Raw genomic sequence first — 12,245 nt, 5'->3', positions numbered from 1 at the left:
GCAACAGGAAAGAAACTAAAGTGGACATAGCAATAAACCAAGAGAGGATAATACTAATCAAAGTATTATCATTTATGATTAATGTAAATACAGTTCTATCCATGTTTTAATGTTGCAGAGCTCAGTCGTTTTGCAAATAGTTCAAAGTTTAAACTGGCATGTTTTACATATTTTATCTGGTCATTTTGTGGAATATTTAACAACTAGAAAATGGCAAAGAATAAGAATATTTTTCCACTCTGATTGGCTGCTGTTAGACCTACCAATTTTAACTTGAATGTTCATTGCATTTTTGTAGACACCTGTGGAAATAATTTCTATTCACATGGCTTTTTTGTTCTCTGGGAAATTATTTTTTGATGATAAATACAGAAACAAGCATAAAAATCAAAACATCTACAATAGTGATAGTAATATTAATAATAAAATAATAGTCAGTGCAAAGTAGAATACAAATTCTTTGGTGGGGGGCGGTGAGGGACCTGGATAAAGGCTAGGGGAGCGCTGGCCCAAAAAAGGTTGAGAAACACTGGTATATATAGTATAGAGGCTGGTGTTACGTTATGCATCCACTAGATGGAGCTGCACTAAACGGAATATCAACAAAACAGTCCGATTCCAGTCGGCGAGGAGAGCCTTCTGCGACTGGGTCGGTGCGTTCCCCCACAGCATGTTCGTGAAGAACGTGGTGCTAAATGACCTGCAGACAACCTGATTCTAGACAGTCAGTAGGTAGATAGGTCAGTCAAACTTTATTAATAGATTACAAACCAGCGTTCTGACAACTATCCGATATTGCGATATTGTGCCCAACTGCTTTCTGGGTAACACAGACCAACCGACACGCTGTCGCTGCAGTCTCTGTCTCACTTCCCCCTCCCTTCCTGGCTTTATCAAACTTTATTAACAAACCAGCGTTCTGACAACTATCCCAGCATGCACCGCACGCTTCTTCTTCGACGGGCGAGGTGAATGACCTGCGTGAAGCTGACACCCCACCCACGTCAAAAAATCCAGCAAATAGTCTGAATGGTTAGTGCTCCGTTTGTGCAGGTTTGTGCCGTTAAAATTTTCGTTTGTGCAGTTTTGGTTTCTGAGATATTAAACATTATTTTTTAGGTCATCTAGAGTTCACCATCCCCCCATATCGCTCCAAAACAAACCAAAGTGGGCTAGTTCGTTAGTGCTCCGTTTGTGCAGGTTTGTGCCGTTAAAATTTTCGTTTGTGCAGTTTTGGTTTCTGAGATATTAAAAGTTATAATTTTGGCCGATGACGTCACCGTCACCCTATCACGTTCCAAATCAAACCTAAGTGTGGGCTACTTCTTGTAATTCTTCAGATTCTCAGCTGTTGTACAATGTGTACATTTTGTTTTGAACTTCAATAAAGACTTAGAACAAGAAAAAATGTGTCTCATTTCAAGAAATGTTTTAAGATAGCAATGTTTTTTCACGAACGTATAGCGTTCTCTCCACAATAATTGAATCCTAATAAAGGACATGCAGCCTGACCCTAACGTAATGTGTATAACCTGTTCAACTGTGCTTTGATTTCGGAGGTGGTCTGAAGAATTATATTCACATTGTTGATGTACTGTCTGCTGATTATGCAGCAAACGTGTAAAAAAAATTACATGAGCCTATAAAGGCCAATTTGCTAGTTGCTTGAGCAAAGATTTTGCCGAGTAAAACGGAAATGTGTCATTATTTCAAAGTTAATCCAAGTAATGTACTTAATATTTAGTAAATATAGTTTCAATGCAACGACTTTCATTTCATCCAATTTCTTACATTAAATGTGTATGGGCTTCAAGGATTTTGAAAAGCTCCACATGTTTTGCGAACTTTGACATAGTTCTCACACAACTGGGATTGGCTCCACCCACACTGTAGTTTGCCCCCTCCCCCACCACCCCCGATCTTGTTTTGGCGGCAGAGCAAGTGTAATTTCAACCTCTCGTTAATATTCCAGCGGTCTCAAATCGTTTTGAATAAGTCATTTTTGGAATTTTTTCAACCCCGATTTTGATTTTTGAACAAGGTAAGTAAATTAATGCTCAACTAGCAAATTGGCCGTTATAGGCTCATGTAATTTTTTTACACGTTTGCTGCATAATCAGCAGACAGTACATCAACAATGTGAATATAATTCTTCAGACCACCTCCGAAATCAAAGCACAGTTGAACAGGTTATACACATTACGTTAGGGTCAGGCTGCATGTCCTTTATTAGCAGGATTCAATTATTGTGGAGAGAAGCTACGTTCGTGAAAAAACATTGCTATCTTAAAACATTTCTTGAAATGAGACACATTTTTTCTTGTTCTAAGTCTTTATTGAAGTTCAAAACAAAATGTACACATTGTACAACAGCTGAGAATCTGAAGAATTAAAAGAAGTAGCCCACACTTAGGTTTGATTTGGAACATGATAGGGTGACGGTGACGTCATCGGCCAAAATTATAACCTTTAATATCTCAAAGACAAAAGCTGCACAAACGAAAATTTTAACGGCACAAACCTGCACAAACGGAGCACTAACGAACTAGCCCACTTTGGTTTGTTTTGGAGCATATGGGGGGATGGTGACGTCATCGGCCAAAATTATAACTTTTAATATCTCAAAGACAAAAGCTGCACAAACGAAAATTTTAACGGCACAAACCTGCACAAACGGAGCACTAACGAATTAGCCCACTTTGGTTTGTTTTGGAGCGATATGGGGGGATGGTGAACTCTAGATGACCTAAAAAATAATGTTTAATATCTCAGAAACCAAAACTGCACAAACGAAAATTTTAACGGCACAAACCTGCACAAACGGAGCACTAACCATTCAGACTATTTGCTGGATTTTTTGACGTGGGTGGGGTGTCAGCTTCACGCAGGTGCGAGACCTAAGTCGGCGGCTGCTTACCGTAGTTGCTAGACCTGTTGTGGGTCAATATTGGTCCATATAAGGCGCACGGGATTATAAGGCGCACTGTCGGCTTTCAAGAAAATTGAAGATTTTTAGGTGCGCCTTATAGTGCTGAAAATACGGTACAAACAAAAATGAGATAACAAATTTTCAACATTTTAAAGAAAACTGATTTAAAAAAAACAAACACTTTTTTTTTTTTCAAATCTCCAGACAAGACAACACATTATAATAAAAACGTGAGGTTTTTAGAGATGAAGGAGGAAACAGGTCAAGCTAAGATCCTTCCAGGCTCATCTAATGGAAGTCCACAAAAGAAACTGATAGCCACAATATATCCATGTCTACAAATGGAGAGAAAATTTAACACAGCATGCATGAAAGTTAAATGATAAAAAGAAGCCAAAAATAATAACTGATGATAATTTTCTGAACATGCAACGCTGTGATTCACACATCAAGTTCAGGCCTTGAACTTACTTGGAAGAACATAGTGCACTTTTTTTGTTATCCTTAATGTTAAAAGTAAACAATGTAACAACCCTGAAAAGACTACATGTTGGAGGAACTGAATGTTCCAGTAGGACCTGTTCATATCATATGAGAATGTCTGACTCCACTGACTACTGACTCCAGCTTCTTTCCTTGGGCTGCCAACAGAGGAGCTGAGTGATAGAAAAAGCTAACTATTATCTGAACTAAAGGTACTTGTACAGTTTTTCTTCTGAAGCTAATCAGTAACAGGGCATGCTATGAACTGTAGAATATGTTTATTTTAACAGCTATTCAACAACAAAAGCTCATCTTTATAGAGGCATGAAAGCTGTGATTGGTCTGCAGTTGATGCTGATAGGAGTCTGTTGTGGTGAGCTCTTCGTGATTTTTTCACATAACACCTGTGTGGTTGTTTTGTCTGGTTTTCTGATACATTATAGCTAGCTGTATCTTTACAGAAAACCCCCCTGAAATCTCTTATTGACACATTGTCTAATATTTTTCTTCTTAAACCAAAAGTCTTCATTTGCCGATGCCTAAGATGTTATCACACACACACATCATTACTGTGAGGGCGATAATCTTTCAGTTATCAATACCTTATTTAAACCCAGCTGATGATAAAGTTTTTTGATGTCGTATTAAGTCAGTGCACACATTGTTAGCATGAATGTTAAATGTATTTGTAGTTTTTAATGAGATATCTGAACCATTTTTTTTGGCGGGAAATGATTATGAACAGAAATACTACTACTACTACTACTACTACTACTAATAATAATAATAATAATAATAATAATAATAATAATAATAGTAGTAGGAATAACAAGCAGCCATCTGCCATGGGCGACTGTGGTTTTGAGAAGACAGAGCAGAAAACACAAGAAGAAACAGACAAACTGATGTTGAATTATTTCGGTGTTCATGACAGCTCTGGTTGTTTGAAACTGGAACAGTAAAAAAGATCGTTTTGGATCAGCTGAATTTTATGGACTCCCTGATAGTAAATATCTACAGCTGTCCAGCCTTTAAGAAACAAATGTAAGTTTTCAGCATGGACAATAATTTTTGGCAATATCCCAGAGATGATGTCACTGGTGTAGGACTATGGGGGGTGTTTAATTCAGAATCAGAATCAAAATTTCTTTTAATATCATTGTTCACCAATAAAACAAATGAAATTTAAAATATAGCAATTCTTGAAGAAACACAAACAACTGGGATGTTAAGAATAAATAAATGACATGTTTTAGATGGCTCAGCTGAGTTCAGTGCAATAACAGCTCTTGGGTAGAAAGTGTTTTTTAGTCTGTTTGTCCTCATCTTATTGCCCTGAAATGCCACAGTGAGACGCTATAGCTCAACACTGACTCCACAGAGCAGCGGCAGAAGGATGCCCAGAGCTCAGTCCTCAGGTTGTTCTTCCTGAGAATCCTACAGTCTCTGCTGTGTCATCTTCAGGACTGAAGTGGAGTTAGCATTCCGGGTCGGGTTTAACTGATTTCGATGCCCAGGAACTTGAAATTTGGCACCATCTCCACTGATGCTAATCTTGCCTGGGCCTTTCTGTGTTCAGATTCTTCCGGTTCCTTCAAGGGTCCAAAACATGAACAGCAGCATGATTATGAATTCCATTCATTGTTTTCTCTGGGTTGGTGTGCTGATCAGTGGTGTATATCACCTTAGACTGTAGTCTGCTGGGATAGTCATAAGTCTCCCCCAGTAACTTTACATATAGCAGTAGCCAACTGAATAGTTATCAGCTGGCTAACCTTCCCCAAAATTTTCTTTTTTTTGTCATAGTAATTTCAAGGTCAAGTCTTGCTGTTGTGGGGTGTGAAAACTTGTTTCATATAAATATATTTTCCTTCTCATTGTTTTTCTTTTCTAAGGTGTGGAATCTTCCTGCAATGCCAAGAAGAAGGGAGTTCATTGTTTTGGAGCATTAGGAGGAGCAGTGAACCTTCGGATAATGGATAAGACCTCAAAACCATCTATGTTCATTATTGCAAAGAAACGCTCAGAGTTATTCCGCTGGAAGGCCCACAGGATTATAGCTCGAACAAAAGACAAAAGATTTAGCTTTTTTCCAAATAATGGAACAGTTAGGATCACTAACCTTAAAAGGCGTGACAGCGGTGCATATAGACTTACTATGGTCAAAAAAGGTAGAAAGAACACAAGAACTCTGAAGCTGTTTATTGAAGGTAATCCGCTGTTGACCTTCCTACATTTTCTAACTATTTTTATTTTCTTCTCATACATTAATAGAAGTTATAAAAATCTAACATTGTACTTCATACATAGAACCTGAAAAAAAAGCTGTCATGTCTGTTATGTCATGTGACTTGTATTTTAATTTACATTTGAATAATATTTCTGTGTTTTTTCTGTCAGCTCCTGTGTCTTCTGTCTGGCTAGTCTCTAAATGTACATCTTCGGGAAAGCAGAGGGTGTTCTGCTTTCCTGAGGCAGGGGACAAACATTTGTGCAAGTGGACTATGAATAAAAAACCTCTGAAAAACGCTAAGTCCTATTTTGGATACGTTGCAACTTGTACCATTCTTCTGGGACGAAAGAAAACAGGTCTTTTGGGCTGCTCAATCAGCAATCACATCAGTCATTCATACAAAGACGTGAAAATAACCAGCTGTGGTGAGTACAGCCATCATATTAAATGAAACAACTTGATAGTTCATATTTGTCAGCTTAATTTCTAAAAGCTACCCACTCCAGTGAAATTTAATCAAACCACTCTGGGCCATCAACAGCTGATAAAGAAAGGACAAAATTGGAGGAGGAAAGAAAGAAGATTTTGATGTCTTCTAATACTTCATCATGTATTCAGTTTCTAAAAAAGATAGATGGGGCTAACAAAAAAATTGTCCCACCAAAATTGGTAAGTGAAAAGTTATCAACACCTGTCACAGGTTTTATAGTACTTTAATCATGATCCATTTTTTTGTAACATTACAAAATTTACAAGTGGAAAGGTTTCCATTGAAAGTCTTTTAATTTTCATTGACTACTCAGCCTGCAAAAAAGAAGGACGGGTCCAAAAAACCAATTGTCCTGCCAAAAGTGGTAAGTGAGAAGTTATCAACAGGTGTCACAGGTTTTATAGTACTTTATTCATGACACGATGTTAGTAAAATTACAAAATTTACAAGTGGAAAGGTTTCATTACTTACTCAGTCTGCAAAAAAGAAGGATGGGTCTGAGAATCCAATTGTCCCACCAAAATTTTTAATTGAGAAGTTATCAATATCTGGCACAGGTTTTACAGTACTTTAATCATGACAAAATTTTGGTAAAAATTACAACATTTACAAGTGGAAAGTTTTCCATTGACAGTCTTAATATTTCATTGTTTACTCAGCCCACAAACAAGGACAGGTCTAAGAATCCAATTGTCCCAACAAAATTGGTAAGTGAAACGTTATCTAAACCCTTCACAGGTTTGACAATACTTTAATCATGACACAATGTTAGTAAAATTACAAAATTTACAAGTGAAAAGATTTCTATTGAGCATTTCATTGTCTACTCAGTCTGCAAAAAAGAAGGAAGGGTCTAAGAAACCAAATGTCCCGCCAAAATTGGTAAGTGAGAAGTTATCAACATCTGCCACAGATTTTACAGTACATTAATCATGACTGATCTTTTGGAAAATTACATAATTTACAAGTGGAAAGGTTTCCATTGACAGTCTCTTAATCTTTCATTGTCTACTCAGCCTGCAAAAAAGAAGGACGGGTCCAACAAACCAACTGTCCCACCAAAATTGGCAAGTGAAAAGTTATCACCACCTGTCACAGGTGTTACAGTACATTAACCATGTCACAATTTTAGTAAAATTAGAAAATTTACAAGTGGAAAGTTTTCTATTGAGCATTTCATTGTCTACTCAGTCTGCAAAAAAGAAGGAAGGGTCCAAACAACCAATTGTCCCATCAAAATTGGTAAGAGAGAAGTTATCAACATCTGTCACAGGTTTGACAGTACTTTAATCATGACCCATTTTTTGTAACATTACAAAATTTACAAGTGGAAAGGTTTCCATTGACAGTCTCTTAATCTCTCATTGTCTACTCAGACTGCAAAAAAGGATGGGTCTAAAAAACCAATTGTCCCGCCAAAATTGATAAGTGAAAAGTTATCAACACCTGTCATAGGTTTTACAGTACTGTAATCATGTCACAATGTTAGGAAAATTACAAAATTTAAAAGTGGAAAGGTTTCCATTGACAGTCTTAATATTTCATTGTTTACTCAGCCTGCAAAAAAGGATGGGTCTAAGAAACCAATTGTCCCGCCAAAATTGGTAAGTGAGAAGTTATCAACATCTGCCACATGTTTTACAGTACATTAATCATGACTCATGTTTTGGAAAATTACAAAATTTACAAGTGGAAAGTTTTCTATTGAGCATTTAATTGTCTACTCAGTCTTCAAAAAAGAAGGAAGGGTCTAAGAAACCAATTGTCCCACCAAAATTGGTAAGTCAGAAGTTATCAACACCTGTCACAGGTTTTACAGTATATGAATCATGACACATTTTTGGAAAATTACAAAATTTACAAGTTGAAAGTTTTCCTATCAACTAAAGTTTAATCTTTGAATGTCTGATCAGACTCCAAAACACAAGGATGGGGCTAACAAACCAACTGTCCCACCAAAATTGGTAAGTGGGAAGTTATCATCACCAAACACAGGTTTTACAGTACTTTAATCATGACACAATGTTATTAAATTACAAAATTTACAAGTTGAAAGTTTTCCATTGAGCATTTCATTGTCTACTCAGTCTGGAAAAAAGGGTGTGTCTAAAAAACCAATTGTCCCACCAAAATTGGTAAGTGAGAAGTTATCAACAACAGCCACATGTTTTACAGTACATTAATCGTGACTAATTTCTTGGTAAATTACAAAATTTACAAGTGGAAAGGTTTTCATTGACAGTCTCTTAATATTTCATTGTCTACTCAGCCTGCAAAAAAGGACGGGTCCAAAACACCAATTGTCCCGCCAAAATTAGTAAGTGAAAAGTTATCAACAGGTGTCACAGGTTTTATAGTACTTTATTCATGACACAATGTTAGGAAAATTACAAAATTTACAAGTTGAACGTTTTCCCATCAACAAACTTTTAATCTTTGATTGTCTGCTCAGACTCCAAAACAGAAGGGTGGGGCTAACAAACCAACTGTCCCACCAAAATTGGTAAGTGGGAAGTTATCATCACCAAACACAGGTTTTACAGTTCTTCAGTCACAATCCAATGTTTGTAACAATACACAAGTTACAAGTCAATCGTTTTCTTATTAATTTTTTTTTATATATTTCATTGTCTATTGTTGATAATGGAAAATCTTAATCGATGATTCAAAATGTGTACTGACACATGGAGCATAAAATCAGCCGACAATATTATTCAGACTTAACTTATTTTATTCACTTTCAGCGCTGAAAGGAGACACTTTTACCATTACATTCGAGAAGAGTTTCTAACAAAGGTCTGTGCAGCGTCTGTGGAGAAGGAGGAGGCTAGCTGATTATATGGACTGAAGACACTCCCTGAAATCACACCATGTCTCTGGCCCGATAAGTTTCTGTTTTCTTAGAAATGGGCCTGAGCGTCTAACAGAATCAAAAATGGAACTCTTTACAGTGGGCCCTTTGTCTAACAACATGCAACTCTTTCTCGACCTTGGTAAAGCATCTCAACATTCTCCCTATTGGGCTCTGAAGAGCCTAAAAGATAAAGGGGGAGTCAAACCCTTGAGTAGACCCTTCCCCTATCCGGAAACAGGCTATTACAGATGTTCACATGTATTTGATCATTGATGTTGTCTTTCATTTCATTTCACTTGCTTTTGGTGGAGGTAAAAATAGATAGGGCACCCCACACCTCCGAGGCGGTGGATTAAAATCACAATGTCCCCCTTACAATCTAATGAAGAGTATGTAAAGAAATAAAATGTTAAAAGATGTTAAAGTGTTAAAAAATAGTTAAATGTTAAAAAGAATAAAATATTAAGATAATATGTGAAAGTTAATGAACTATAAAAGAGTAAAATGTTAAAAGAATATTTAAAAGTCAAAATGCAAAATGGTTAAAATGTTAGGACAATATTTTAATAAAATGCTAGGATAATATTTTTTAAAGTTAATAAAATGTAAAATGAATACAATATTAAGGTAATATTTAAAAAGTTATTAAAATGTTAAATGAAAAAAAAGTCAAGATAATATTTAAAAGTTAATAAACCAAAAATGAATAAAATGTTAAGATAATATTTTAAAATTAATATACCATAGAAAGGATGCAATGCTAAGAAATTAAATGAGATATTAAGATAATCTTAGAGTTAATGAGTATTTAATGGTAGCAGAATATAAAACAAGCACAATTATAAAATTGCAAACCAATGAAGTAAATCAGCATTATAGGCAGTACAATAAAAATATGATATTAATAAACTAAAATGAGTAAATAAGCATAAAAATGCAGTAATATTTACTTGTAATGAGATTAATAAAATCAACTCAGACTAGTCTTTGTTATAGCAAAGCCTATCAACGTCAAACACTATTTTGTAAAATCTATTTGACACGTGATATCATTGTTAATTTTAATGTATTCAATTCAGAATATTCAGTAGTACTTTAGAAACTCATCCGAATAGTTAGCTCATGTTTAATGGGTGCTAATACACCTTAAAACATTTAGGGAATTTTGATTTAACCTCTTTTTTTTAACCTCTTTTTATACTGTGCTGAAAACCAAAACGAAAAATTTTCTCAAGCCCAAAATGAAAAATGCTTCAATAGATTAACTCACTAAACGTATCCTGGGGATCAAATAGAGGTCAGAATGCAAAGGCTGTAGACTGTGAATGTGCTGTAAATAAACTAAGGTGAGAAAAAGTGGCATCACACAATTCGATAATTCAAGAAAAAACATTAAAAACTACCAAGTTTTGTTTGCAGCCATTTTGTCTACAAACCTGTAGGCCGAGGGAAATCCCAGGGGCGGACCCTGGAGAATCCAGTACCAATCATAGCAACAGACGAACAGGACCGCCCTCTGAGTCTCATCCCGACTTTACATGTGATGTTCCATTTGCCCCATCAGAAGCTGTCCAGTGCAGCATCCATTCCTGCTTTTCAGAAAAATCTGGACAAAGTATGTGGCCTCCCTTGGCAGAGCGTGGGGGACTGATGGAGAGATACAGCAGATGAGTCATTGTTTTCAAACCTTTGTCTCACGTCGGGCAGAAGCTGTTGGTCTTTTCTGCCATAGGAGACCCGCAGAAATCGCACCTTGATCTCATTCTCTAGCCAGGTGTTTCCTCGGAGATCACAGTCAAACATCTAATGCAAGATCCTGTAAGCTGCACTCCGCCATCACGTGACAACAGGAAAAAGCAGTCCAACCTCACTGACCTCTGTAGAAGCTTTAAGAATTGTTCAATCGGTTTTGGTCCTCAAACAGCAGTCCAGCAGAAGATGGCACAATTCATATGTGTAGAAAGTGCAGGTCCCAGACCTGGACTAAAGCATCCGCCAACTCCTGGACAGTCTGTGGTGCAACGTGACGTTGGTGGATGGAGCGAGACATGATGTCCCAGACATTTTCAAAACTGCTTCTATTTATTAATTTATTAGAATTAAAAAGACATTTCACATTTTATCTGAATTTTAAAATAGGTTTAACCAAAATTTTCTCAATGATAACAATTACATCCAATTGTAACTTTGTATAATTCAAAATTAGAAGTGACGCAGGAAATTCATCAATAATTTGTATACAAATAAACATGGCCTTGATATTGATCTAAGCTATTCAATTTTAAATGACCAATTCTAATTTAGTAAGAGCTTCTATATCTCAGACACTGTATTTCAGTCATGCAGGAAGGCGCTGTAAGGGCTCATTAAATAAATTCACAATACACCAATGTCAAGTGAATTAATTCTAAATTCTTTATTAACAAATTCATAATTAACCATATCTATAAACCGACTAGGAAGTAGAGTCTATTTCTCCTTCGCCCCCTGTTGATATAATAAAAAAAAAAAATTGAAAGCAATTTGGAATATAATATTCTCCAAAATTAAAATATTTTGGGGTGTTTCACAAGTTTTTCAAATAATCCGTCTAGAATTGAAAGTAGACTATGAAATGTATTAGATGTGAAGTTTTATCAGAAATGTTTTATGTTCATCATTTACCATTTCCCCTTGTGTTTTCTTATGTAAATAGAAACCAAACATTTCCGACAACATCTCTATTGTTATCAGAAATATTGTGCAGAGACCACTTTTCTGTACACATTTATAAAATGTCCAACTGAAATTGTACTGCAAAGGCCAAAAGTTTTATCATAAAGAGGTGAAATCAGAATTTGGATTGCTTTCCTAAAAAGCAGTGTCAATGTTCAGTTTGAACTGACAAAAGAAGAATTTATCAATTTAGACAGTGAAGCAAAAAATACTATGAAAATTGGAGACAAAGGTTATGCAGTACTGTGAGATGTCATTGTGGTCCAAATCAAATGTTTTGGTGGACTTTGTGTATTAATTCAATTAAAATTTAAGGCACACATGTATTGTGATCCAATTGTTGTCCAATTAGTTTTTGTTTGACATAATCAATTACTATCATATCCACCAAACATGCATATATAACATTTTCATCATGTCCAATTTGTGCCTTTCTACCAAGACACTTATGTGTTTTGAAAGCAGCAATTAGCTTAGCTAGTAAGTTAGTGAGTTTGTTATAAAAGTAATAATAATAATAAAAATGAAGAGTAAAAATAAA

The 12,245-nt window shown here is 35.8% G+C and overlaps 1 protein-coding gene across 6 annotated transcripts; it reads left to right on the top strand.

The window, feature by feature from the left end:
* The first annotated feature begins 3,527 nt into the window (after positions 1-3,527).
* LOC145548160 (uncharacterized) lies at positions 3,528-12,036 on the top strand. Of its 6 annotated transcripts, XM_081598865.1 has the most exons (16): positions 3,528-3,624; positions 3,703-3,785; positions 5,308-5,622; positions 5,813-6,070; positions 6,187-6,314; positions 6,449-6,499; positions 6,795-6,842; positions 6,967-7,017; positions 7,152-7,377; positions 7,692-7,739; positions 7,864-7,914; positions 8,049-8,099; positions 8,223-8,270; positions 8,405-8,452; positions 8,588-8,638; positions 8,880-12,036. In XM_081598865.1, the coding sequence occupies exons 5-16, from the start codon at positions 6,280-6,282 to the stop codon at positions 8,883-8,885; spliced, it is 714 nt and encodes a 237-aa protein (XP_081454991.1). In that variant the 5' UTR covers positions 3,528-3,624; positions 3,703-3,785; positions 5,308-5,622; positions 5,813-6,070; positions 6,187-6,279; the 3' UTR covers positions 8,886-12,036. The 6 variants fall into 6 exon arrangements, with proteins under 6 accessions (XP_081454991.1, XP_081455009.1, XP_081455018.1 ...); XM_081598883.1 differs by lacking the exon at positions 6,795-6,842; XM_081598892.1 differs by lacking the exon at positions 7,864-7,914.
* The last annotated feature ends 209 nt before the right edge of the window (positions 12,037-12,245 follow it).

The sequence above is a fragment of the Poecilia reticulata genome, chromosome 2 (genome assembly GCF_904066995.2).
Source record: "Poecilia reticulata chromosome 2, P_reticulata-male-v2, whole genome shotgun sequence".
Lineage (NCBI taxonomy): Eukaryota > Metazoa > Chordata > Actinopteri > Cyprinodontiformes > Poeciliidae > Poecilia > Poecilia reticulata.
The sequence above is the reverse complement of the archived record's forward strand: the minus strand, read 5'-3'. Positions and strand labels throughout refer to the sequence as shown.

Coding starts and splice junctions, on each gene's coding strand:
- LOC145548160 (XM_081598865.1), top strand. CDS start 6,280: ATGGGGCTAACAAAAAAATTGTCCCACCAAAATTG. Junction 6,315..6,448: donor AAATTGTCCCACCAAAATTG/GTAAGTGAAAAG, acceptor TTGACTACTCAG/CCTGCAAAAAAGAAGGACGG. Junction 8,271..8,404: donor CAATTGTCCCACCAAAATTG/GTAAGTGAGAAG, acceptor TTGTCTACTCAG/CCTGCAAAAAAGGACGGGTC.